Genomic DNA, 26,247 nt, shown 5'->3' with positions numbered 1-26,247 from the left:
CATATATAAACACACCATTGCTTCAAATGAGGTGTAGATTTCATAATTTATTTAATTGACTCCCATAATTGAAAAATCCATGATTTTTTATAGATTTCAAATACTGGTAATATACATGCAGCTGTATAGATGGACATGTTAATACTAATAACCCCAAATACAAACAATAATAGGGGATGACCAAACTATGTGTGTTACATCTCCAGCAGAAAGTAACCCTTGAAGGAAGTGATTTTAAATGTATTGTGGTTCTATTAAATTTCTCTCTGTGTATTTACTAAAGTAGGTATAATTTTAAGCACTGTGCCTTGAAGAGATGCATCAGGGACAGATTCACTAGGGACACTTCTATAAAGCGATGCAGCAGCTGTGGGTATTGGAAGTCTTGTCTGGAAGCACCTCTTCCCAACTCATTTTTGTGCTAAAAGGCCACACCAAAATTAAAACACATTTCATTCTATGAGCATAGATTTTATAAAAGATAGTGTGCTCACAGAATTGGTGGCAGGATCTTTTAGATGTTCATCCCCATACTGTGCTCACAAGAATTACTTTCATTCCTGGTGTACATAGTCAAGGGTGGGGGTGGAGGAGGGGAGGAATTATAGCCTTCTTGCAAATTTAGAAGAAAGAAGCAGTCAGTGCTTCTGAATCCTTACAAATGGCTCTGTGTGTGTGTGTACACATGTGTGTGTACACACACACACATTGTGCACCAGCTATGTATATTCCTTAGCAGACACGCAAGGCAATCTGACTAATCTGTCAGAGGTAGATGTCATTACCATTTGAAGAGGGGCTGTTTGGCATTTCAGGAGGAGTGGAATCTCATTAAGAAATAACAGGGTATAGTTTTAAGTGAACCACACATTTCTCCTGCTCAGTTCCTATCCATTTCAGCAGGGCTCTCGCAGAAGCAGCTCCCAGTGGATACTCATGTTAGTAGCTCTGAATTAATGCTTCTCATCACCAACAAATGCACATAGGGACTATTTTACTTCTGAATTGTCTTAGGTACTGTTGTCAGCAGCAAGGTCTGTCTTTCTTTTTCTTTCTTTCTTTCTTTCTTTTTTTCTTTCTTTTTCTCACTTTTGCTTATTTTTGGTGGCTCACATTTTCACCTAGGAATAAACTGATTGCATTATGATTTACCCAGGTTCTTCATTGCCAAAGTAATTGTTATGCAGTATCATTTCCAGGTCTAATTACCATCACAGAGTGGGCAAGAAAAAGGGTGGCAAGACATTAGAATTTTGAAACTGAGCCCATTTAGTTTACAGAGAATGTGGCAGAAACATAAATGACAGAAACCAATCTTATCTTCGCTCATCAAAAAGAATGAGCAGAGATGAAGCTAGTGCTGTTTTTGGAGGCCTTATCCCTTTGTGTTTTAGCATTTTAATGCAGTAGAATCTTCCCTTGAAACTCTGGTTTTCCACAAGTCAGTTTCCTCTGTTGAAGGCAGTAGCAGGAAAATATACAAAGAGGGAAGCTCTTTTCCCCATAATCATTTACCAACTTGTTCAACTACAGATGCAGTGCACTAGAATCCCAAAGAACAGTGCTAATTAGCATTCCATTAAAAGGATGAAATCTTGCTAAAACCTGGAGTCTTATCCTGACAGTGCTAGTGAAACATAGCTCACTAATGCAGCCTTAATTCTTTTTATTTTGCAGAGACAGCAAGCTGACCATGTTGCTCCGAGAGTCCCTTGGGAACATGAACTGCCGTACCACCATGATAGCTCACATTTCAGCAGCTGCAGGAAACTATACTGAAACCCTTTCTACTATCCAGATTGCATCCAGGGTTTTAAGAATGAAGAAAAAGAAAACTAAGGTAAGAGCAGTCTTTGGTTGTCATTCATTTGAAAAAGAAAAGCAGCCCAAGCTCGTAAATAAATGGAGTGCCATTTCTTCAGAAATCAATATTCATGGGTTTTGAGTGCATGGCAGTACATTTAAGAGTGCGTGTGGAAAGGAGGGGGGAAATCATATGTTTTGTACTCAGTGAATGATGCAGTGCTTTTAACAGTCACATACACGGCAGATAACTTAGGTTCTTTTCTTAGAATATCACTAGCACTGAGAACTGCTTAAAATTCCATTTTCTTTATCATAACCCACATTAACAGCCTAAGGATTGTTAAATCAATTAGTTGAGATCAATGAACAGATTCCACAATTACTGCTACCCAACAGACTGTTCACAGAAAGAAACCTCTGCAAAATAATAGGCTGTTGTGTGTGACATCAATGTTAATTTCCCTCTAATTTTCACCATTACTTTTTCAAGTACAAGCTTGTCAAGGCATTTGAAGCCAATACCATCGGTGAGCTTGTTAGTTAAGCTCAGTTTCTAATCTGAAGACTTTATAATCTTTTGGAGAAAGAAACATTTGCAAGATGAAGATAGTCATTGAGCAGTTGTGGCCTTGGTGTTTATTGGGCCCACTTCTCAATGCTACTTTTTAAAAAGGTGGTTGTTTTAGCAACTAAGGAGTAGAGGGGCTCTGAAATGACACAATGGCAACAAGAAAGGCATCACAGCCAGAATTTTCAATTCTTTTTTCAGTTGAGGGGGGTCTTGGGATTTTTAAAAAAACTTAAACAGATATCTTAAGGCTTGTTGGAGCCTTAATATGCTTTTTACATAGTGGTTTCCCATTGAAAATTGGCAAGTAATTGTAAATGCATACTTATTATTATAAGCAGTTGTTTACAGATTCAAAATAAGAAAAAAGTTAGTATGGCAGGTGCAGACATTTAGACATTCTTCCAGTTAATACTTGGTAGCACCTTCTTTAGCAGAAATAACTTCCAAACGTTACCTGAGTCAGCAAACGGGCTTTCTGTTCTTTCTTTTGGATTTTTTTATGTTTCCTCCTTGCAGAACTCCTCTAGCCCAGAAATACTCATAAGTATCCTTCCATGCACTCTATGTTTTATATCTTTTCACAGATTTTTAATCTTATTCAAGTCTGGGGACTGTGAAGGCCATTCCAAAATGCTTATCTTTCTTTTCTGAAAGTATGTGATGGCTGATTTTGCAAGAATGGAGTCAGATCATTGTCTTGGTGAAATATCCACCTTCTTTTCAGATTCGATTTCTTCAGTGATTGAGGGACATCAGTTTCTAGAAGGTGTTGATATTTAATTGAATCCATTCTTCCTTTCACCCACAATATTTCCTGTGTCACTGGCTCCCACACGATCCTAAAGCAAAACAGAGCCATCCCCATACAGTTAGCAAGGTGTTGTTTTCTTTAAATGCTTCACTCTTTTCTTCAAATGTGTCTTCTGTCATTGTACCCAAACAGTTCAGTTTTTGTTTTATCCATCCAACCATTTTGTTGAAAAACATTTCAGGTTTATCAAGGTTTTCTTTTGCATTCTTTAGCCCAGAATTGAGTGGGGTTGGGTGGTGTCTAAGTCAAACAAACAAATGAATGAATGATTACTTTCATTATTATGGTTAGAGAAAAGGTTTCTTTTTGAAAACTCTCCCATGCAGATCATTGCTGTTTAAGAAATGCTGTATTGTGAATCTGTGTGCAACTACAGATCCAGTGTCAGCTAAACTTTTCAGCAGGTCATTTGCACAATCTGTGGGTTCTGTTTCGCAGATCTGACCAGTTTGGGGGCAGTTCTAGCAGAGGTTTTTCTTGGTCTTCCAAATCTTGCCTTGATTTCAACAGTTCCAACATTTCTTATCAGTTTTTCTCACATTTAGAAGTGCTAGCTGGAAACGTTTAGTTTTTTGTAAGCCTGAATTATCTTCATTTTCAAATGCTCTGATAGCTCTTGAGGATTCTGTGGTTGTTGAAAGTAAGCAAAACAAAATCTAAAATCTAAGGGTAGAAAGGTCAAGATATTTTTTCTCCTATGGAAATGTCTTCACCTGGCTAATTACAGGCCTAACAAATAAAGCAACTTTTTGAGCCTTATTAACAACTTTACAATAAAAAAGTAGTAGTGAATCAACTGAGTGTCCAAATTTCTGCAAATGCCATATTCTTTTCTTTCTTTTTTTGCACCTGTCAACAATTGCACATAAATAATATGCAGTTTGATGGGGTGGGGGGGTACGCTTTTCCATGCAACTGTACTCCTACAGTCTAACAAAATGTGTGTGGGGCAGGGAGAGAGAGACAGAGAGGTAACAATTTAAAATCCTCAGTTGCTTTCAACTATGGTTCAGAGTCCCTTGTGCACATATTTATCTATACTTCCATTCATGAAAATGAATGAGATCCACTGGAGGCTCCCTACCAGAGAAGCAGATAGTGTTGGAGGATTGGAAGCTTCAGAGAACAGCAGGATCAGCTGCTATCAGCTTCTAGCATTATCAGAACAAGTTATGCAGTCTTAAACAACCATGTCAAAAATATGTCCCATTGAGTCATCTAGGAAGTGTTATTTAGGTTGATTGCCTCAAATACCTTTTCTTAAATAAAACTACGCAGCATTATGACTCTATAATATCATTGTATTGAGGGATAGTGAGGCTGGCTGAAGAGATAACCATTGATGGATTTCTGAGAAAGATCATGTTGCTTCTGCTGTGTAGCCTCATTTTGTCATCTGAAAAATGCTAATATTAGCAAATTTTATAATGAATGTATAGAATCCATTAAAGAATTAAAAAGCTTGAAATCAATTAATATTCCTTTCACCTCAAAATTATTTTTTACTCATGATGATGCTAAGGCCCTAAATAGCTGTGTGGTCACTGCATATATATGAGCACATGGACCTGCTTAAAATGCACAAGCAGTCTGTGCAGTTGTGTGCTGTGAGGATTTCACCATTTCCTCCATGACATCAGAGAGCATGACTTTTCTGGAGACAGTCCCTAATTCACTGTGACAAATTACTGCACTCTTTCCCATCCTAGATCCTCTGCATGTGATGGGTCTTGAACTGTCAAAATTCCCATCGAGCATTATAACTGAGCATTTTGGGAATCGTAATTCCAACACATTTGGAGAGTATCAGATTGGGAAAGGCTGATCCTGAATGAGGTAGTCCCTACATGGTGGTATTGCAAGTAATTAGAACACATATCACTGCTTACTTGAGTGCATTGGTTCTGGAAAGCACTTTTTGGAATTCAACTTTTCATCCCTCTTCTCATTTCTAGTATACATCAAGCTCTTCTGGGGGAGAAAGCTCTTGTGAAGAAGGGAGAATGAGGAGGCCAACTCAACTTAGACCTTTCCATTCACGGAATGTTGTTGATCCAGACTTCCCAATTCTTCATTTGTCAAGTGACCCAGATTATTCTTCTAGCAGTGAACAGTCATGTGACACTGTCATTTATGTTGGCCCTAATGGAACAGCTCTTTCTGACAAGGAGCTGACTGATAATGAAGGCCCTCCTGATTTTGTCCCCATAGTTCCTGCTCTTCAGAAAACTAAAAATGAAGGCAAGTTGGAAGAAATGAATGAGACAGCCCCTGACACCTCTGAAAGAGATTGCTTGAAGTGCAATACATTTGCAGAACTCCAAGAGAGGTTAGACTGCATTGATGGCAGTGAAGAGACAGACAGATACCTTTTTGAAGAACTACCAGTTCAGTTTAACTCAGACCCAGTGACTAAATGTCCTTTATCAGGCCAAGAGGCAGAGCACTGTAATGCATCAGAGCCAAGCAGGGAAGATGAGCTTGTGGTCTCCCCAGAACCTGATAAAGATGCCAAGGAAAACTTAAACGCTACAGCCAGCAAAATTCAGGGAGCCCACTCCCCTGTTCACAGTAGGATGCTTAATGAGGTTTCCACTCCTCAGGCCCTTTGGAATGTTACAGGCAGCCCTAGTAGTCAGATTAACCGTTCCCAGCAACCTCACTGCACAGACCTGCAAAGCAGTCGAGAAAGCCTTAATAGCTGTGGCTTCATAGAAAGCAAGCCACGGCCCATGGGATCACCACGGCTTGGTATTGCCAGCCTTTCAAAAGCCTCTGATTACAAACCACCAGCTTCTCCTTCTCAGAGGTGCAAAGTTTATACTCAGAAAGGGGTGTTGCCCAATCCAGCACCTCCGCCATCATCATTAAGCAAAGATTCGGGTATGGTATCCAGTGAATCTCTGATGCAATCTGAGATCCGGACCCCTCCCATTGGAATGAGCCCTCAAATCCTGAAAAAGTCACTCTCCTCTAGCAACATTGATTACAGAGAGACAATTGACAGTGTAGAGCAGCAGCAACAATCGCTTTCTCCAGAATCAAAGAAGGAGATTTTGAGTACGACTATGGTCACAGTTCAGCAGCCATTAGAACTTAACGGGGAGGATGAGCTGGTATTTACCCTAGTTGAAGAGCTGACCATTAGTGGAGTTTTGGAGAATGGACGGCCAACAAGTATCATCAGCTTTAACAGTGATTGTTCTGTACAGGCACTGGCCTCTGGATCTAGACCAGTCAGTATTATCAGCAGTATTAGTGAAGATCTTGAGTGCTACTCCAGCACAGCTCCTATTTCTGAGGTAAGCATTACCCAGTTCCTGCCTCTTCCAAAAATGGGGCTGGTGGACAAAGCCGAAGAAGCTGAAAGTAGACGTTCCTCTATTAGCTCATGGCTGAGTGAAATGAGTACTGGAAGCGATGGTGAGCAGTCATGCCACAGTTTCGTAGCACAGGCATGCTACGGCCATGGAGAAGCAATGGCAGAAACTCCTATTTCTGAGTGTGCAAGAGCAGTCCAGAATAATAGTTCTGTTTGCATAAATGACAAGCAAAACCGTCGGACTGAGGATATGTTTGTGTCACCAGAGGGGGTTGACAAAAGTATTAATAAATTATCTCCCATCAGAAGCTGTAAAATATCAGCACTGGAAAAGGCTACAGTTACAATATCAAACACTACAAGCCTAAGCAGTTGTGAAGGGTTCATTCCAATGAAGACCAACATTACAGTATTCCCATGTATTGCTGTTAATTCTTTTAAGGCCCAAGAGAGCCATGAGGCCATATCAGCAGTGTCATCACCAGCCCAAACTCCCTATCCTCATGAGGGAAAAGAATCCAGTGGAAGAAAAGACATAAAATTTGATGATCCTTGGCTAAAGAGGGAAGATAGTACAAAAAATGACCATGGTGGTCCTAAGGCTGAGCAAAATAAGAAACAAAACTCTGCTGACAGGTTCAGTAGCAGCAGCGGAGAGATTTCAAGTTCACCAGGAACTGAAAACCCAAGGAGGGTTGTAGATGAATGTGAAGTGGGACTGTCCAGTTCTGCAACCCACAGCCCCCTTCATTCTACTGAGAGTTTGAAAAATGGCAACCTCAGCAGAGGATTCCAGAAGACCAACAAGTTGGAGGAACTTGATGCAGTTTCCTATCATTATATAGAGGAGAGTGGTGCCATGAGCTGTTCTGTGTCATCTCAAACACCGAAAGCTAGTTTGGAAAGAAAGATTGCTTCTCCCAAGCAAGGTGTTCTTACCCGCCCCAAAGGAACACCACCATTACCTCCTGTGAGGAAATCTAGCCTTGACCAGAAGAATAGAGCCAGTCCCCAGCACAGTGCTTGTAGCAGTAGCACCAGTAGCCCTTCCAACCAACCACCCTCTTTTTTGGCGAGCTTTCCTGATGAACTGAGTGGGAAACAAAAGGGTCCCAGTATGGAGAGTGGGAACAATAGTAGCAGTAAATTATTTAGTGCAAAACTGGAACAGCTGGCTAGCAGAACCAATTCTCTTGGAAGATCTAATGGGAGTCATTACGAGTGCCTGTCCTTGGAAAGGGCAGAAAGCCTGTCCTCCGTCAGCTCCAAGATGAATACTGGGAAAGACACCACCATGCCCAGAGCTGGCAGGAGCCTCAACCACAGTGCAATATCCTCCCCAACAAGCTCAGGCTTTTCCCAGTCTGCGGGGGCTTCACCGAAGGCCAGTCAATCAAAGATCTCTGCAGTGAGCAAGCTCCTTTTGGCAAGTCCAAAGGCTCGAAGTCTGGCTGCCTCCACCACCAAAACCCTCAGCTTTTCAACCAAGTCCCTTCCTCAGTCTGTGGGACAGAGTTCAAGTTTGCCTCCAAATGGAAAGAACATGTCCTGGTCAACTCAGTCTCTTAGCAGGAACCGGGGCTCTGGTCTTTCTTCCAAACTGCCCCTCAGAGCTGTTAATGGAAGGATTTCAGAACTGCTGCAAGGAAGCGCCGGCACCCGAGGAATGCAGCTGTGCAGGAACTCGGACACAGATGAACGCAACAGCATTCACGGGGACAAAAAGCCACCTGTACACCTGCTCCCTTCACCGTACAGCAAGATCACACCTCCTAGGAAGCCTCATCGCTGTAGCAGTGGCCATGGAAGTGACAACAGCAGTGTCCTGAGTGGGGAGCTGCCTCCAGCCATGGGGAAAACAGCTCTGTTCTACCACAGTGGTGGAAGCAGTGGATACGAAAGCATGATCAGAGACAGCGAAGCGACAGGAAGCGCTTCCTCCGCACAAGACTCTATGAGTGAAAACAGCAGCTCCATCAGTGGCAGATGCCGAAGTCTTAAAAACCCAAAAAAGCGGTCAAATACAGGTATGTCCCCTGTGGGTGTCTTGAGAAAAGCTCTGCAAATGGCAAGCTGAGCTTCCAAGTAAGTTAGACTTGCACCAAGTGGCAAGGTAAGCATTCAACATTGGAGGAAAATAGTAGTTAATTATGCTTAATTGCACAAAGTCAAAATGTGAGTACAGGAAGGCTTCACTTAATGACCGTTCAAAGTTACAACAGCCTTGGAAAGGGCGCTTTACAGCCTGTAAAGCACTTCCGGCCATCGTGAAACGTTGCACACGCAGCCCCATAGTCATGTGGCCACATTTCGGGCACTCGGCAACCAGCTTGCATTTACAACCAGTTGCCAAGCATTCTGCAATCATGTGATCACCATTTGCAATCTTCTCTGCTGGCCCCAGAAAGTCAGAGTGGGGAAGCCAGCAGGGAAGGTTGCAAGTGGAGGGGATGGAGGGGAGGGGAAACCCTTCATGGAGCCACAGGAACGAAGCTCAAATCCTGAAGACTTCTGCTTTGTTCCTCCAGCCCCACCAAGGATTTCCCCTCCATGCATGAAGGGGAGGGGAAACCCTTTGGCAGGTACTTCTTTTGCTCCCTCCACTTAAATACCTGGGAGATTGCTTAACAACTACAACTGGGAGTGCAGAGATTGCAGTCACTGAGTGAAGTAGTCAAGAGAGTATATCTCGCTTAATGACCAATTTGCTCAAAGGCTAAAATTCGACCGAGATTCCAGTCCCAATTATGGTCATTAGTCAAGGACTACCTGTATATAGATCCTGTATCATAAATATAGAATTCTGATGCTGCATTCTGACACTACAGAATAGAGGCTGCCAGGAGTCACAGTGTCTTTTCCTGAAATTAATTAATTAATCAATCAAGATAATTTATATGGCCGCCTATCTTACAGAAGTGACTCTGGGTGACATACGAAGATTTTAAAACCCCAACAATTAAAAATCATAACCCATGATGCCTGAGGCAAATGATACATTCCAGCCCTAAAATCCCATCCACAACAGAGCCTGCCTAACCTTGCATTAATGCCAGGGGAAACAGCCAGCTCTTCAGAGCCTTACAAAATGAAAATAGGGTCAGGACCACCCAGATCTTTGGGGGGATGCTGTTCAACAAGGCAGGTGTTGCCCCAGAGGCCGAAGCTTATGACTGCCCTCTGCAACTCTATCACAATCTGGAAAAAACATGTTTGGTTGAAGGAGTTACAAACATGCTCCATGCGTGCTGAATAGTTCCATAAATCTTTACATCACTGATCTTTACTGCTTACATGATGGAAAAATTCAGGTGCATTTTGGTGCAATAGTGAATTCATAAGACTACCAACTTTTTTAACAGTCATCTAAAAAAAAAAGTAATCTTCTGAGGGGAAAAAAAAAGACATTTCCTGCTTGGAAGACTCTTTATGATAGAATTGAGGAAGACCAAAACACTGTCTACTAAAACAACTTTTTTTAATTTATTTTATTTATTTATTAATCAAATTTATCACCACCCATTTCCCACAAGGGACCTGGGCGGTTTACAGTAAAGGTAAACCTTGTGCCTTTCAGATGTGCTAAGACAACAGCTCTTACCATTTCTAATCACGGGGCTGACTAGGAATTATGGGGCTGTTGTCCTAACGTATCTGAAGAGCACAGGTTCAAGAATCTTTCAAAGTATGATTGGCTTTCAGGAAATGAAATGCAAATTAAATGTCTTTCATAGTGACCAAAGGAAATAGGGTGGTTTTATTTGAGTGATAACAAAATGAAAGGTCTGTATACTTTTACGTTTAATGGTGACTTTTTATACGTGGCTGAGAGGTCAACCATGTTAATAAACTGTCAGGCCCTCAGGGAACAAGAACCACTTGGATTTCTGGAAAGATCTTTATTGCTAGCAGGGAAATGTAACTGGATCTTGAAACCCTATCAAAGGGGTGCTTCTGCACAATTTATTCCTAGTGCAGTTAAGAGGGAGTTACTCTGAGTTTCTTATGCTTCCCTTTCCCTGGACTCAGAAATCTCCTGTAATGGCCCTGCTTCCTGCCTTAACTGTCTTGATACCTCCTCTGTTTTCCAAAGCTCTGTTAGACATTCCATCACATAAGCCCTGTATGTCCCGGTTGTTGGGCAGTTTCAGAGAGCAGCCTAAGACTCAGTTTTCCCTCGCCATCTGCCCATACATTATCTGTAGTTGGTGATGATGATTCAGACTGGTCTTTCTTAATGAGGTAAGAGCAAAGAAGAAATAAATATTTCCTAGGATGGCTGCAGAGAGAACAAATGTGACCAATTCTTTTCCCTATGGACCACTGAATTACTCCCAAAAAATCAAATCACATCCCAGCAATGATCCACTGGCCAATTTCTACCAGACCACTTAAATTCTGCTTGAATGCTAGACTAGGTAAATCTTGATCTACCTAAGGTCAAACAGCAATACATCAATCAACCGTCATACTTACTGATTTAAAAGTAAACTGCATATATAGAGACTCCACTCCACATCAGGATCCTGCCCTGGGGAGGGAGAAATTAGTTATTCCATTGTGGTTCAAATCCATATCAAGTGGAGGGAATTGGTGTCTTTCCAGATTTGGCATGCAAAATATAATTCTGCACCTTGTTGACTAAGCATATAGGCAAAAGTATGTTTTTTTTAAAATGGAGAACTAGTGTTGAGCAATACATTAAAAAACAATTCTGCTATTAGCTTCCTGCAGGCAAACAGTCCTAAAACACAGAGCAAGACCCCCTATAGATTAATTTACAATGGCTTCCATCAGGGAAGAAACTTCACACTTGCTCGTAAAGGTTCGCCTATATTCTGCTAGCAGCATGTTGCAGACGCCTGAAGGTTTCAGCTTCTCTGCAATCCCTAGAAATCCATATTAAATCAAATCTTTATTTCAGTCATAGACCAGCATACTGGTTGAGATACAGAATTTCATAAATACATACAGTATAGACTCTTCAGCAAATTCCCTTTCAAGGAAAGCAGTGTCATTCAGAGTATGCAAGAGGAGTGAGAAATGTGGCCCTTTTCCTCTTCATTAGGAGGAAAGTGCTTTCCTGTATTGACTCCCCGCTGTACCATCTACCTCCAGAAATTAGTCTGCAAGTTGCCTTTCATGAGAGGAACCTAAACTGCAAATTCTCCATTGGCACAACTTGTAATTGGTTCCCAGTAGAAAGTGAGAGAGCCAGTTTGGTATAGTGGCTAAGGCATCAGGCTAGATGCCTTAGCCACAGGCTAGCCACAGGCTAGAACCAGGAGACCATGAGTTCTAGTCCTGCCTTAGGCACAAAGCCAGCTGGGTGACCTTGGGCCAGTCATTTTCCTTCAGCCCTAGGAAGGAGGCAATGGCAAACCACTACTGAAAACCTTGCCAGGAAAACTTCAGGGACTTTTCCAGGCAGTGTCCAAGAATTAGACATGATGGATGGATGGATGGATGGAAGGAAGGAAGGAAGGAAGGAAGGAAGGAAGGGCTCTGTATCATTCTGAGTAGTCTTTCAATTGCGTTATCATCCGCATGATGCTGCCATTTAACAAGGAGAGTTTTCCACATTAGCAAACAAAGATGCCTATTATAATGTAGAGTGATTGTCCCTTGTGGAAGGAGTTCATGGCAGACGGTAAAATTAATACCATCCCTAGGGTAGCTTACTAGTTTCTCATGATACCAGAAGATATCAGTCTAGAATGTAAATGAATATGTTCCTGAACAAAAAGGCTGTACAGTTCCATATTTCTACCAATAATTCTGATAAAGCAGAAGAGGCTAGTCATCATGTGTTGATGTCACAATCCTCTGCTCTCTTTGTCCTCAGATTCTCAACCAAGAACAAGGCATAAAGTTTCAACTTATACTGACATTGTTCGGTTGTATTTCTGTTGCTTGACATGGACTAGTTACCTTTTTCTTGTTAGGGAGTAGGATCCTCTGTCAGTAATGTTTAGAAGGGCAGAATAAGCATCTGTCAAGGATGGTTTAGATCTAGTAGATCCTGGCATAATGCAGGAATTTGGATGGCTTGACCCTTGAGGTCCCTTCCAGCGGACTCTCTGGGAATTGCTTGCCCTGTTACCCTGATAGAGCTTGCATCCATTGACCTTCAGCATAATGTGTAAAGTTCATCTTTACTGAATTGTGCAAAGAAAGAGATGTATAATGGACAAGCAAGATTAAACCTGAATGTTGAGTTAGAATGCAGCTGTTTGGACCAGTCTTTTGAATGCTTTGTACTGGTTTCCAATTTACAGATAACAAGTTGTATTTAATTGTTAATGCATTAAATAATTTTTTAAAATTAGTGCAAAGGCTTTTCTCCCTCCCTGAAACTGGCATGTGAATTGATAAAATCTATTGCTTCCAAGCATATTTCCTCTTTGTATTTTTCTCCCTACAGTAAATGGAATAGATGGTGAAAGCACATTCTTTTTCATGTCAACAGATTTATGTGATCATAAAAACAAGATAATGACTGCAGAACTGACTAAGATTAAGCTGAGCTGCAAAGGGGGAATGCTGTTTACATTGAATTTGAATGAGAAGTATAGTACTGTACTTCAGTTTTTCCCTCTTCAAGAGTGTTCTCTTCCTTTGATTTGTATCTATTTATAAAAAGACTGCCAACATGAGTTCTTAAAAAATCAGGAACCCACAGCATTTCCATTTGGATATTATGTTAATCTAGAGCATTGGAACCTTCCTGATTTGCTGTCATGGATACTTATTGTCATAATGAATGTGATGTGGTAGATACGTTCATTTCAGGTCAGGTGACCTTGTCTGGTTTATTTATGAATATTATTAACAGAAATGCTAGCTGTCAGGCATAATCAATATGAATCAACATCAGTTCCCTTTAAGAAAGGCCACAAAGACTTTTAAGAAAATCACCAGCCTTGTTAAGTTTCACAGTTATTTTTTGAAGTTCCAGGACTTTATAAAAACAATTACTCTCTTCTCACTGCCTTCTGAAAATTTTCTTTTTTTGTAAGTGCATTACTCAGTACCTGAGATCCTTTGAGATGGGAAAGTAATCTGGGGCCTAAAGGATGATTGCATACTCAGGAGATCTTAGTACTGTTGAGAGGAGCTGTGTACTCACTCACTCTACTCACTGTGTACTCACTGACTTTGAAAAATCAAAATATCTAAGTAGACTGTAAGCATTCTGGGAGAAAAAAGATGATCATGCAAGACTGAAGTGACTTCACTGCTCCTTTATAACAATGAAGGAAAGGTGGCCGAATTTGGTATTATTCCAACAGTGCAAAATTGAAACTTCATAGATTACAGAATGCTTTTAGTTATTTATTTTTAGAAATTGTAGGGAGTGATACAAGTTGAGATAGAGAGCCACTGTCCAGCACACCCATAACAAGCCATGATAATATCAAAATGACAACACAAGCATCATAACATCATCGTGCAAATGAGATAATAATCTTAATGTCTGATGTAAATACATAACGTGTTGTTTGCCTGATGAAATCAAGACGCACATTCTGTGCTTTGTACCCCATTGTGGACACTCAAGCCACTGTCTATATGCCTTGAGGCTCTTGGTTCAGACTGGGTTTCCTTCGCTCTTCATGATATATGTGCCTCATCTGTTCTGAATTGTGAGGCCCTTTCTAATGTGGCAATTCAGTGTTTTGATGTCACAGTACTACATTTCATCACTCATATCTATCAAAGTACTCTTGAATCTAAATTGATACATGCATAAGCCTTTCTACCAAAAGTGAATTTGCTTATTATGCATATTCTGTTTTCAGTTCTGCCATTGTTAAACGTAAATTTTGGGAGAAAAAAGTAAAATCATAATAGATGCAGACCTAGAATTAAGTTTATCACATGCATCAAGGCATCACTTAAGCTGTTAAACAATCTTCACAAATGCTTTGGCATTTTCCAACATGCTATTTATCGGGTTCCAATTCCTATCCCCCATGATATTTCCAACCCATTGCAAGCCCCTGAGCATACAATAAATGCAATCTGAAACAGCTTTAAAAAAAAACTATGCAGAACTTCCTTAGATTTCATTCTCTCCCCGTTCTCATAAATGTTCTTTGCTTTTTATAAAGCAGGCTCATGTCCATATTACAAGCAGTTAGATCAAATAGCTTTGGTTTGCCTGAGTAATGATTCATTATTGATGATAAAACTGATTTAGGTGCAGGACAGTTCAGAAAAAGAGGTGTGCCTGGTATTTTAAGAAATGGGTCTTTATGTCCAATCTTTAGAGAACAGCTTATTACAGAAAGCGAAAGCACTATAGTGTCATTCAACCCAGCCTACTGATTGATTGTTTGTTTGTTTGTTTTATTGGGGTGGTTAGCCACTGAAATTGAGAAACTCAAAATTGGTAAGAGCTAGGATAGCTCAAGTTTATCATTAGAGAAGCACACAGAAGTTTATATGGATGTCTGCTTTCAAAGAGAATCCAATTCTAAGTTCTTCAGATTGGAGTAGTATGGCTAAACATGACCTCTTTTCTTTTTTTTAAATCAAATCTTAGCAACAACTGCATTCATAGAGGGATTGAGTCAACCTGGAATGGGTTCTGAAAAGCAGCAGAGGGTGCAGGAATGCAAATAAGTTATTCTGCAATTAGGTTATGCTATGTGCCCTTCTGGGTCCCAGCCAGGTTTTCTCTTCAAGCAAAACATTACACTTCCTGTCCATACTGCATGCTGTGACTATTGAACATGCTTAGTCCATACAGGACACTGGGCAGGGGGGAATGGGAATGATCTATTCAACTGAGCATATTTAGCCATCTAAGCTTGTCTCAAAAATCTAAGCAAGGTTGTATCTGGTTAGTGTTTGGATGGGAGAAATCCAAGGCTGATGAGTAGAGTGGGAAGTTGAAAAAATCCCAGAAGAAGCCACTTTCATATTCTTGCCAAGAAAAAAATAACATGGCTATGGATATGTAAGATTAGGGTTAGGTATTGAGCTTGGCTTGAAGGAGTCTTTCTCTTTTTTACCTAAAATGTTTTTATATAATGGGTAACTGGAGGGCTGTTATGTAGATAAGTCTCTCATGCAGTGTAGTGTGGGAAAAAGAAAACCGAAGTAGACTTAGACCAAATAATGTTTTGGTCCCTCCAGCTTTATTAGTTATTTATTTAAGTAGGAGATACCTTATTTAAAAAAACAAGACTGTATAGATTTTCCCCCTTTGTTCTTTTTTTTTATGGGTTGTTTTATAGCTTTGTGATTTTGGATGACAGAAAAGCAGTAGTACAATATGTTCAAAAACTCAACCATGCACAGTACAGGAAAGACTTTCTCTTCTGGGATTTTCAGAATTGAATCTGTAAAATTTCTAACCTAGAATTGATAAGTTGTAATCCAACAGATCTGGAAGGTAATGAGTGGAGAGAGATTCTACACAGAGCGTTAAGTTCCCAAGTCCTTGAATGACAGAAAATATGCTTATGCAAAAATACAAATACTGAACCAATCATGTGTGTAATTTCTTCTCAGAATAAAAAAAAAATGAATCTCACATCTATTTAAGATGAGCCAGAATGAAGCAGAACGATGACTGGCTTTGGGCTGGACAACATGCTGTATTTGGTTTTAAAACTAAGTTCTTCAAGCCAAACAGCATCAAACATAGTTGCTTTTTACTTCCTTCATCACAACTGGTGACAATGGCAATAATGATGGTAATTCATAATGTGAGGTGAGGGGTGGTTTACATTCCTAGTGATGTTCATAGAATAAAAGGCGATGATGCATCTGTGTTTAGGGACCTTTTAAAACACTTGAATGCTGAACAGAATGTAGAGATGGTAAAATGAGGTCCAAACACTTGGGTGTGTGTTTGGGGTGGGCTGGGGTGTTGCTGTTCATATATATATATATGAGTGTGTGTGTGTGTATACACACACACACACATACACACACACACACACACACACACACATATATTCTGTTTTGAAAAGAAGATGAGGAACCTTTTTTACACACTTGACTACTATGTTCTTGACCTCATCAATACAGTCAGGTTTTTAATAGAGGAAGTAGTAATGGACTAATGTGCTGGTGGAAAGTTCCATGGGACATGCTTGGTTGAGTTGGACACTACTCAATTACTTAAAAATAAGATCTGATAACTTAGCTTACTTAGACTTACTTAAAGGAATATAACTGCAACTGGCATGTCAGAACTGCCCCTTCTCTTTCAGAAGACAAGAAAAAAGGATTGTACTAATTCATTAAAAAAAATGTGCAGCATGCTTGGGCCAATAACCAGCTCAAAATAATTTCCATATACAAAAGCGTCAGAGAGCTGGCAGAGCAATCATGAGTTGAAATCCAGCCTCACTGAAGTGAAATGTTTAGGGAAAAGAATCACTATTCATTGGGAAGCTGGTGTACTGGGCACTGCCTGCTGTTACTACCACCTTCTCTGGGACTTCTCCCAAATTACTTGTCAGTCTGCCTTGTTTAGTGAGGGTCTGCCTCTTGACAGTAGGGCTCATTTACAGGCCTTAAAATTAACCAAGTCAGGCAGAGCAGTTGCAGGAGAGATGCAGGTGGCTGAATGGACTAACTGGCACAAATAAACCCTTGGCAAATTGATTGAGATGAAAATACTGATTACTGTTTTGATGATTCTTTGGGTTTTACTCAGAATTCAACCCAGTGAAAGGACCAATGCTATTTCTCAGACTGAAGCCACATATTTATGCCATGCTGAGTACTTCCACAATAAAGGAACTATCCACATGGTTGATTCATTAAGAAAAAATAGTCATCCTTATTCAAATCCATGTTATGTTCTATTATTTATGTATTATTGTATTCATTAGGTGTTGCTACACTGGCTGAGCCATAAACTCTAGCCGTCAGCCATATCATATCAGGCTCAAGACAATGGCCAGCATTCTTTTCATACTGGTACTTCAATAATTCATGAAGTCAGAGGAGAAGCACTGGGATAATGTTCTAGCACTGTTTGAAGGCAGCAGCTCTGTCCTTGTACCAGTGCTGGAACACTTTCATCTGATCTTATGCCGTACTTCATGCATATAAAGTAAAAGTAAAGGTTCCCGTTTAGTCGTGTCCAACACTACAGGGCGGTGCTCATCTCCATTTCATGGCCGAAGAGCCAGCGTTGTCCGAAGACACTTCCGCGATCATGTGGCCAGCATGACAGTCACAGAACGCTGTTACCTTCCTGACAAAGTGGTACCTATTTATCTACTCGCATTTGCATGCTTTCAAATTGGTAGGTTGGCAAGAGCTGGAGTGAGCATGGAAGCTGACCCCTTCATGCAGCGCTCGGGTCTCAAACTGCCTAACTTGCAATCTTCCAGTCAGCAAGCCTGGCGTCTCAACCACTGAGCCCCCACACCCCCACACTTCATGCATGTAGATGGCATGAAATGTAGAGTTTTCCTGACAGCAGTGTGAATGTGGTTTGCCCCTGTCTTCTGGGATTGTTAATTTTTTCTTTTTTTTTTGGTCTTTCCAACAAGTTTGAGATGCCCTAGTAGTCTCCCATTCAGTATTAACAGTTTCCCCCCTACTTAACTCTTTCCAAGATAAGCCAAAGGCAGCTAGGTATCATTATCTGCTGGACGCATAGGAATTTAAAATCCCTATTTGGAGTAAAAATATGTTGACACATTGAAACAACTATTCAACAGTTCAGTACAACTGTAAGTAATTCAAAAGTGCCACACTTTTTATAGGAGAATTATGTACAGTGTGGGTAAAGAGTACAAGAGGTAGGAGTAACTCCAACTTTCTGTTTTTCATTGCATGTAGTTTTGTCCTAAGAGAAAAATGTGCATTTCTGAATTCTTTAATTTTCTAACAAGAAAATACACACATGCTATATTAGATTTGCTATATTTCTGAATGGTGTGGAAAGACCCAAATTGTAAACTTCTGCACCTCTTCTCCTTTTACCACATGATATTTAATCCACCTAACAAGACTCTGGTTATGGTCCTACAGCTGCATTGCAACCATCATGTTATTTATTGTTACATTTCTTGCCTGGCTAGACTCTGACCAAAGGAGATCACCTAAAGGTATTACTTGATCCTCTCAGAAACAGGTGGTAGAAATTACAGTCAATCAAGTTAGGCTGCTAAATGAAATTTCCTCATGGGCATTTTGGCCACTGGAGCTGTATAGCCTTGGAAGCTGAAAACAAACAGGCCTTCTTTTATATTGTTAGAGTTGCAGTAGGAGAACTGTCTGCTGTATCATCTTATGAACAGACTGATAGATGAGAACCTTCTCCAATCTCCTGTTCTGTAGATCCTGGAGCAGACCAGTACATTCTAGCTATTGCGAACCTTACTACATTGCTTTATATATTCATCAGAATTGTTTGGTGTAGTAAAGCTAGTGTAGTTTTATCCCTGTTGAGGCTCTTTATATGTATGTGTTCATCTGGATACCTCTTGAATTATGCAGAAAGTCTCTTTTTGTATTACTGTGAATTTCTGTTGAATCTGACCCTGAAAGACTGTGGTGTAATAATATTAATAACCCATCTTAAGCAAAATAGATAAGCCATGAGAGTTTTGTCTACTTAGAAGTAAACCCTACTGAGTTTAAAAAGGTTAGTCCCTTTTAGTCCTTTCTAAGCAGAGGAACTCTGAGGCAGCAGATTTCCCTTAAGTCACACTATATTCTTAGTGTCTAAATCAGTGTTTCTCAACCTTGGCCACTTGAAGATGTGTGGACTTCAACTCCCCAAATTCCCCAGCCAGCCATGGTAGCTGGGGAATTCTGGGAGTTGAAGTCCACACATCTTCAAGTGGCCAAGGTTGAGAAACATTGGTCTAAGTAATCAGCTTGTTAACCAACACTTACTTAAAACAGATTGAGTTTCAGATCATTATCGTTGCATCTAAGAGAGAATTGTTTCTTCTCACCCTCCCACAATTGTTACTCATTGCTTTCAGCTACATTAATAAATATTTGCAAATGTGGTTCTAAAGGTGGAACCCAAATATATGCACATAGGATTGTGCTCAGCAGAGTTCACAAAGGCAGATGTCTAGCTTTGGAGAAAATAGAACAGAGCTAATTTTATTTCAGCAGTTAAAAATCTGAAATGGATGAATGATGAAGCAGGATAAATAGGTAGCATATCCCTTCCCCTGCTTAACTTCCCCTTCTTTCTATTGTTCTCTTCTTGAGAAAACCTTTATTTTGTTTAAGTTTGAGCAGTTCTTCAATTTGTAGCAGAAAATGCACACAACCCCTCATCACAATGTGGCTGTAATCTTTGAAGATATTCAAATTCCTCTAGAAGATCCCCCTAGTTGTGTTGGGGGGATTAACTCATGCATCATCATTCAGGCCAAGGCTTCTTAACATAAGTTGGTTATTGTCAGATTTTTATTTGGCCTATGTTTTGAGTTTTGAATTGGCCAAAGGCAGTGTGTTACTAATTTTCCCCATTTTGTATTTTTTCAGTTTATTGGGCTTATTGACAAGAATAAATACTAACACTGGGGACACTTTTTTTTTTGAGATTGTTGCTTTCAACTTTATTTTTCCTTTCCCATTTATTTTAATATATTTGGCACCAAAAGATCTAGGGCAATGGTGAGGACTACTAGATAAATCATTTAAATCTGTTACACGGGAGAAGATTTACACTGTAATCCTGTACATGCTTGTCATCCAAGAGAGCATGTATCTGGAACTCTTCTATGTATGATGTGAAATAGTTCCAGTAGGAATCTTAGGAACCATAATCTAACATCTGAAGGACACCACGTTGAGGAACACTTGTAGACTGCAATGTTTAACCACAATAGCACAGATAGTGTTACAGTTTTCCAAAGAGTTGAATTGTAATAGATTTACAAGAGTTATTTTACATGTATTGGAAACTTATGGATCTTTTAAAGAAATAATTGGTGTGCACTATTCATTGTTGGGGATGTGCTGCTCAAAATGCAACATTTGTTCACACAAAGTGTCCGGGTTCTCTAAAAAGTAGTCTTTTTTTGAGTCAAGCTTTTTTGCCACTGCTTTTTTTCTGGGATATTTTTTCAAGTTGCACGTTTAACCTATAGTCTTGGTACTTCTTGGTAGTCTGTCATCGAAGTCACCAGTGCTGACCCTGCTCAGTTTTTCAAAATCAGACAAGGCTGGCTAGGTGCTGACTAGAAGTTACTTTTTATATTAACCTGGTTCTGAAATAATCTTACCTTTTTCATGCTTAGCCTTTTAATTATATATGAATGGTTTGGAAACTAGTGGGAGGAGAATGGAAATGTATTTTGCATATTGCACATTTTTACAGTTGCAAAATGCATACTGCAAGGTTGGAAGGAAACTCAATCTCTATCAGTTATATAATAGTCTGACGAAGTCACTTCTAAATCTGAGCAGCAAGTATTGTACTATTAGGAGTCCATCTAGAGGACTACCCCCCTTCCATTTTTAAGTAAGCTCACTTAAATGTTAATGATTTTATTTTATAACATGGCATGAATATATATGCAAGATGAGCATGGTTTAATAAATAACAGATATATGATTTTGTGCTTTGATTTTTTCTTTTGCATAAAATAAGCAAAACTTACGAGATAAAAAGCTACCCATTTCCTGATTCCCTGGATATTTCAAAGACATTCAGAGATTGAGTGAAATGGAATCTCATCTATAGTATTATGAAATGAAAAATCTTGCAAACAAAAGCTATCTGTAATGGTTCCTTGCTCTCAATTATCCTTTAAATGAAGGCTCTATATGAGGTTTTGCACTCCTTTGTTGTCATACTACCAATGCTTTGTAAGAGAGAAATGTAATGTTACAATGCTTATATTTAAGTGCTTATAGATTTGCTACATCATACAGAATTATTGATAAGAATGCATGTCATGCAACAGTGTCATAGATTTGTCCATTGATAACAACTTTACAACTCGACGTTGTTTAGGTTCTCAGAGGCGGAGACTCATTCCAGCTTTATCTCTTGACACTACATCTCCTGTAAGGAAGCCTACCAGCCCAGCCATACGCTGGGTAGATGGACCTTTGCGAAGTGCCCAGAGAGGGATGGGGGAGCCCTTTGAAATAAAAGTCTATGAGATTGATGATGTGGAACGGCTCCAGCGACGGCGCATGGGGGATAACAATGTGAGACCATCCTCATGTTTTTTTTAACAAGCATAGATATTGGTTTTATATTACTGTATTTTTATTCATAGATGCTTACAGCTAAGTTTGCAAATAGCTCTTTAAAATACATCCACATTCAAATAGCACCTACAATACCCAACTAAAAACAATTCCCAATAGAGATTTGAGAAGAACGCAAACGTTTTACTGTAAATGAAGCCTTCTGGAAGCAGTGTTGATATTTATTTATATGTACATGCATGTAACCTTTGCAGTCAAATTTGGTCAGAAAATCCCAAAGATGTCCCTTGCAAGAGGTATGTTTAAAAAAAAAAGGATGGTGGTATGCTCCAAGAAATACTTACCCTCAGTAACTATACTCCCACTCAGTAACTGTACTCACACTCCATCTGATCCACAAGTCCATATTCACTTCTGTAAACACAAAGAAATGGTTCCCCCAGAGATCAGATTTATATTCATCAGAATAAGAATAATGGACACACAGAGTTGTGGTCTTCAGTGGAAGTCTTGCTAAAGAAGAGAGCTTTGTGTCCATGTTGGAGGAAACCCTGGTTCAAGAACGTGCAGTATACCACCCCTTTTAGACCATATTTGACCCTGAAGGATGCCAACAATGTAATGTAGATTGAAGGATGAGGTTTTTGCTTTCCATTTCTTAAAGCCAAAGATTGCAATGCACCTATAAATGTTCAATATCTTGGTACGGTGTCATGGTATGGTGACAAATCCATAGCCCAGGTCACATGTCAAAAGATAATGAATAGGGGGCAGTCATTTATGGTGAGTAGTAAGGAAAGACCATTTTTTGCTCCAATGGTTCACTCCTAGTTTCAGATCCATTCAAGGGAAATTGAGTGTTTTCCCCAGTAATTTTCTCTTACAAATGCCCCCTCCCAGCAACTGGGAGTGAGAATAACACACTTCATCTTAACTTCTGCTTTCACTCTTAGAATTGTACCCTTGATAATGAACTTTCTGCCTTGCAAAAATACAATTGCTTCAGGATGTGAAATAACAATGATAACATCTAGAGAAACAATGTTTTAAAATAACTTTTCCCCTTGAATTTGGGAGGAAATTTAGACTGAACGCAGTGCCAGCTAAAATGAGATTGTCACCCACCATCCCTTAAATGTCCAAGGTTTATTTTTGTAATTGTTTCTCCATTATTTAATTTATTGTGCTTCTGATTGTTACCAAATGAGAAGTAATTCTTCTGGGAGAAATGTTTTGCTGCATCTTTATCCTTTCTTTTTTTCTTTCTTCTCATGTGTCTTGGGTAGGAGGTGATTTGCTTCAATGCTAAATTGAAAATCTTGGAGCATCGGCAGCAGCGAATTGCAGAGGTCAAGGCCAAGTACGAGTGGTTAATGAGAGAGCTGGAAGTGACCAAACAGTACCTGATGTTGGATCCTAATAAGTGGCTCAGTGAATGTAAGGTTTTATTGCCACCTCAGTTTATTCATTGCCAAAAAGTTTTACTGGAATTTCAGCTTAGCCGCTACTTTCTTAAACCAAAGATTGAAATTACATTTGACCTCAAGCGGGTTTGGATTGTCTGTGATTCTATCACTGTTCCCACATAATTTCCATTAAACCGTGACATTGGAAGCAAGTGGGTGTATTTGTTCAAGAGCTGAATCCGAGAAGTGAGAAATATTGCCATCGCTAGATTAACGCATAGGCGTCTCACTCCACAGCTTCTGAAAATGAGGTTTCTTTTCCTCTTCTGCCCTCTGTTCACTCAGACATACAAATTATATAATAAATCTGCTCTCCCAGTGTTAAATAATACTACAAGGCAAATTTGACCCTTGCTTGAAACATCTTATGTAAGAAATTAATCTGATTCTTTATATATAGCTAGGAAAGAATAGAGATCATAGAATCATAGAGTTGGAAATGGCCACTTCAGCTGTTGAGTCTGAGCTTAGCGTAGGAAACTGAATATTAGCATCCTTGACAGATGGCTGTCTTACCTCTGTATGAGCATATCCATGGAAGGGAAGCCCAGCACCTTTCCGGGTGATTGGTTCCACTCTAAACTGCTTTTATTTGTTAGATTCCTTTACTTTTTTTAAACATTAAGTTGGAATCTGACTTCCTATAGCTTATATTCATTTATTTATGTCCTGCACTCTGGAACAAGTGTGCCATCATGCTAAGCATCTTCAGTCTTCATAGAACTTAGTTTCCAGTCCCCTTATCAACCTTAATAGTTCTTTTTGGGAGTATTTCCACTGTTTCCAAATCTTTCTTGAAGTATAACAACCAGAATTAGGCATAGTACTTAAAGTGGGGTCAATCAAAGCAAAATAAAGGGGAACTATTACAGTTTCCTATGATTTGGAAACCACCCAGCTCCCAGACTCTGGACACTTCACAATATAGCAAAACAGAATAAAAATAAAATAGCACAATACAAATGAATGCATGAGATGGAAATCCAGCCACTCAAGAGAAAAACATCTACAAAATACATCCCATACGGCGCTCATTCCACCTTAGCCCAAGTCCTGGGAGAACAACCAGGTCTTTAAGGCCTTCCAGAACACCAACAGGGTGGGAGCCACACTAATCTTGGGGGTACCTCATTCCAGAGGGCAGGTGCCAGAAGGAGAAGGCATGTTTCCTGGGTCCCAAAAGATGACACTATTTAATAGAATGGCCCATGTTGACTGGGCAGAAACTATAGGAAATAAGCAGTCCCTCAAATAACCTGTCCCTATGCCACGTAGGGCTTTATAAGTAATAACCAGGACTGTGAATTGTACCTGGAATTGTACTGGTAACCAGTGTATCTCCCTCCTTGTACTGTTGCATTCTGGATCAGTGAAAGCTTTCAAGTGGTAGTTTAAGGGTAGCTCCATATAGAGCACATTACAGTAGTTGAGCTGTGAGATGACTATGGCATGAGTGACTGTCTGAAGTCACCCAACCTGTATTTGTGCATATAATTTTTGTTTCCTAAGTGAAGAACTTTGCATTTGGCTCTACTAAATTGCATTTGGTTACCTCCAGCTCAAGTCTTTAGCCCATCAAGATCATTTTTAATTTTATTTCTGTATTTTAAGATCATTAGCAAATCCATCCAATTTTATATCATCCACAAATTTGATAGCCTTCCATCTGCTTCTTTATCCATTAATACAAATGTTGACAGCTCAGAACTAAACTTTGTGGCACCTCACTTAATACTTCACTCCAGTTTAATAAGGAACCATTCATGAACAATCAGCAATGTAACTGTGTAACAGTGTAGCCATTTGTCATTTAATCCAGCCCACAGATTAAAATGCCGTAAGATATTTTGTCAAATGCATTGCTGAAATCAAAATATGTTATTTATTTATTTATTCATTCATTCATTTTTCAAATTTAATTACCGCCCATCTCCCCCAAGAGAGGGACTCTGGCGGTAATTAAATTAAATTATGTCTAAAACATTTCTACCGTCTATTAAGGAAGTTACTTGATCAAAAAGTAAGATAAGGTTAGTCTGGCATAATGTAGTGTTGACAGATCCATGCTAGTGTCTAGTAATTACTGTATCATTTTCAAGGTGCTCCCAGATTTGTCTATTTATGGTCTCCTCCAGAACTTTCCTAGGTAGCAATGTCAGACTGATCAGTAACATGGTGTGTGTGTGTGTGTTTTGTGTCTGACTCCTGGTCAACTGCCTGGACTGGCAAGGTGTTTCAGAAGTGGTTTGCCATTGCCTGCTTCCTGGGGAAGAGAGAGGGACTGGCCCAAGGTCACCCAACTGGCTTTGTGCCTAAAACAGGACTAGAACTCATGGAGTCCCGGTTTCTAGCCTGGTGCCTTAACCACTACACCAAACTGGCTCTCTTTTGAAGGGTTGTCCCTTTTTGTAGAGAATCCATAGTACACAGCGCTTGTGTGCAGTCACCCTTTTGGATAGAGACCTAAGCTTTTCCAGCTTAGCCTTCAGGAAATGCCTCACTCGCTGCCAGAGAACTACAGAGAGATCAGTTAGTAATTCCCTATAATTTTCTTTCCCCTCTTCTTGAAAATACAGATAACATTTAATTTCCTCCAGTCATCTAGTGCTTCACCCATTCTCCCAAGATTTCTCAAAGATAATATGAAAAGGTCGAGACAGTCCATCAGCTAATTCCTTGGATATCCTGGGATGCATTTAGTCATGTCATGGAGATTTAAACTCATTCCAATACCTAGATTCCTTAAACATAGTTCTGTTAATCTCAGACTTCAATCCTAAATCTTTATCCCACTCTTCACAATATTTTAGTAAAACACTTGCTTTTCTGTTTATGAAATAAAATCATACTACTGAGGACTCATCACCAACTAGCCCTCAATATAATATATGCAATTCTTCTGCAGAAGGGTCAGCTTTTGCCCATATAATAAATACAGACACCATATATAAATAATATTTAGGCAATATGAAAATGGCATTGCAGCTGATTTCTAAATCATCCCATTTTAACCAAAAAAAAAAATCCAAAGGATACTGTAGCATAAAAATCCAAACTAGAATGTTTTAGCAAATAAAATTCAATTCAGTTGGGATTGAATTCA

The 26,247-nt window shown here is 39.7% G+C and overlaps 1 protein-coding gene across 1 annotated transcript in view; it reads left to right on the top strand.

Moving 5' to 3' along the window:
• KIF26B (kinesin family member 26B) overlaps window positions 1–26,247 on the top strand; it is a 333,909-nt gene that overhangs the window by 305,221 nt on the left and 2,441 nt on the right. The window contains exons 11-14 of the mRNA XM_063306130.1: window positions 1,678–1,840; window positions 5,144–8,537; window positions 21,476–21,675; window positions 22,965–23,115. Of these exons, the coding sequence (XP_063162200.1) occupies window positions 1,678–1,840; window positions 5,144–8,537; window positions 21,476–21,675; window positions 22,965–23,115 (3,908 nt within the window). The remainder of the gene's footprint in view (window positions 1–1,677; window positions 1,841–5,143; window positions 8,538–21,475; window positions 21,676–22,964; window positions 23,116–26,247) is intronic.

The sequence above is a fragment of the Candoia aspera genome, chromosome 1, assembly GCF_035149785.1.
Source record: "Candoia aspera isolate rCanAsp1 chromosome 1, rCanAsp1.hap2, whole genome shotgun sequence".
Lineage (NCBI taxonomy): Eukaryota > Metazoa > Chordata > Lepidosauria > Squamata > Boidae > Candoia > Candoia aspera.
The sequence above is the reverse complement of the archived record's forward strand: the minus strand, read 5'-3'. Positions and strand labels throughout refer to the sequence as shown.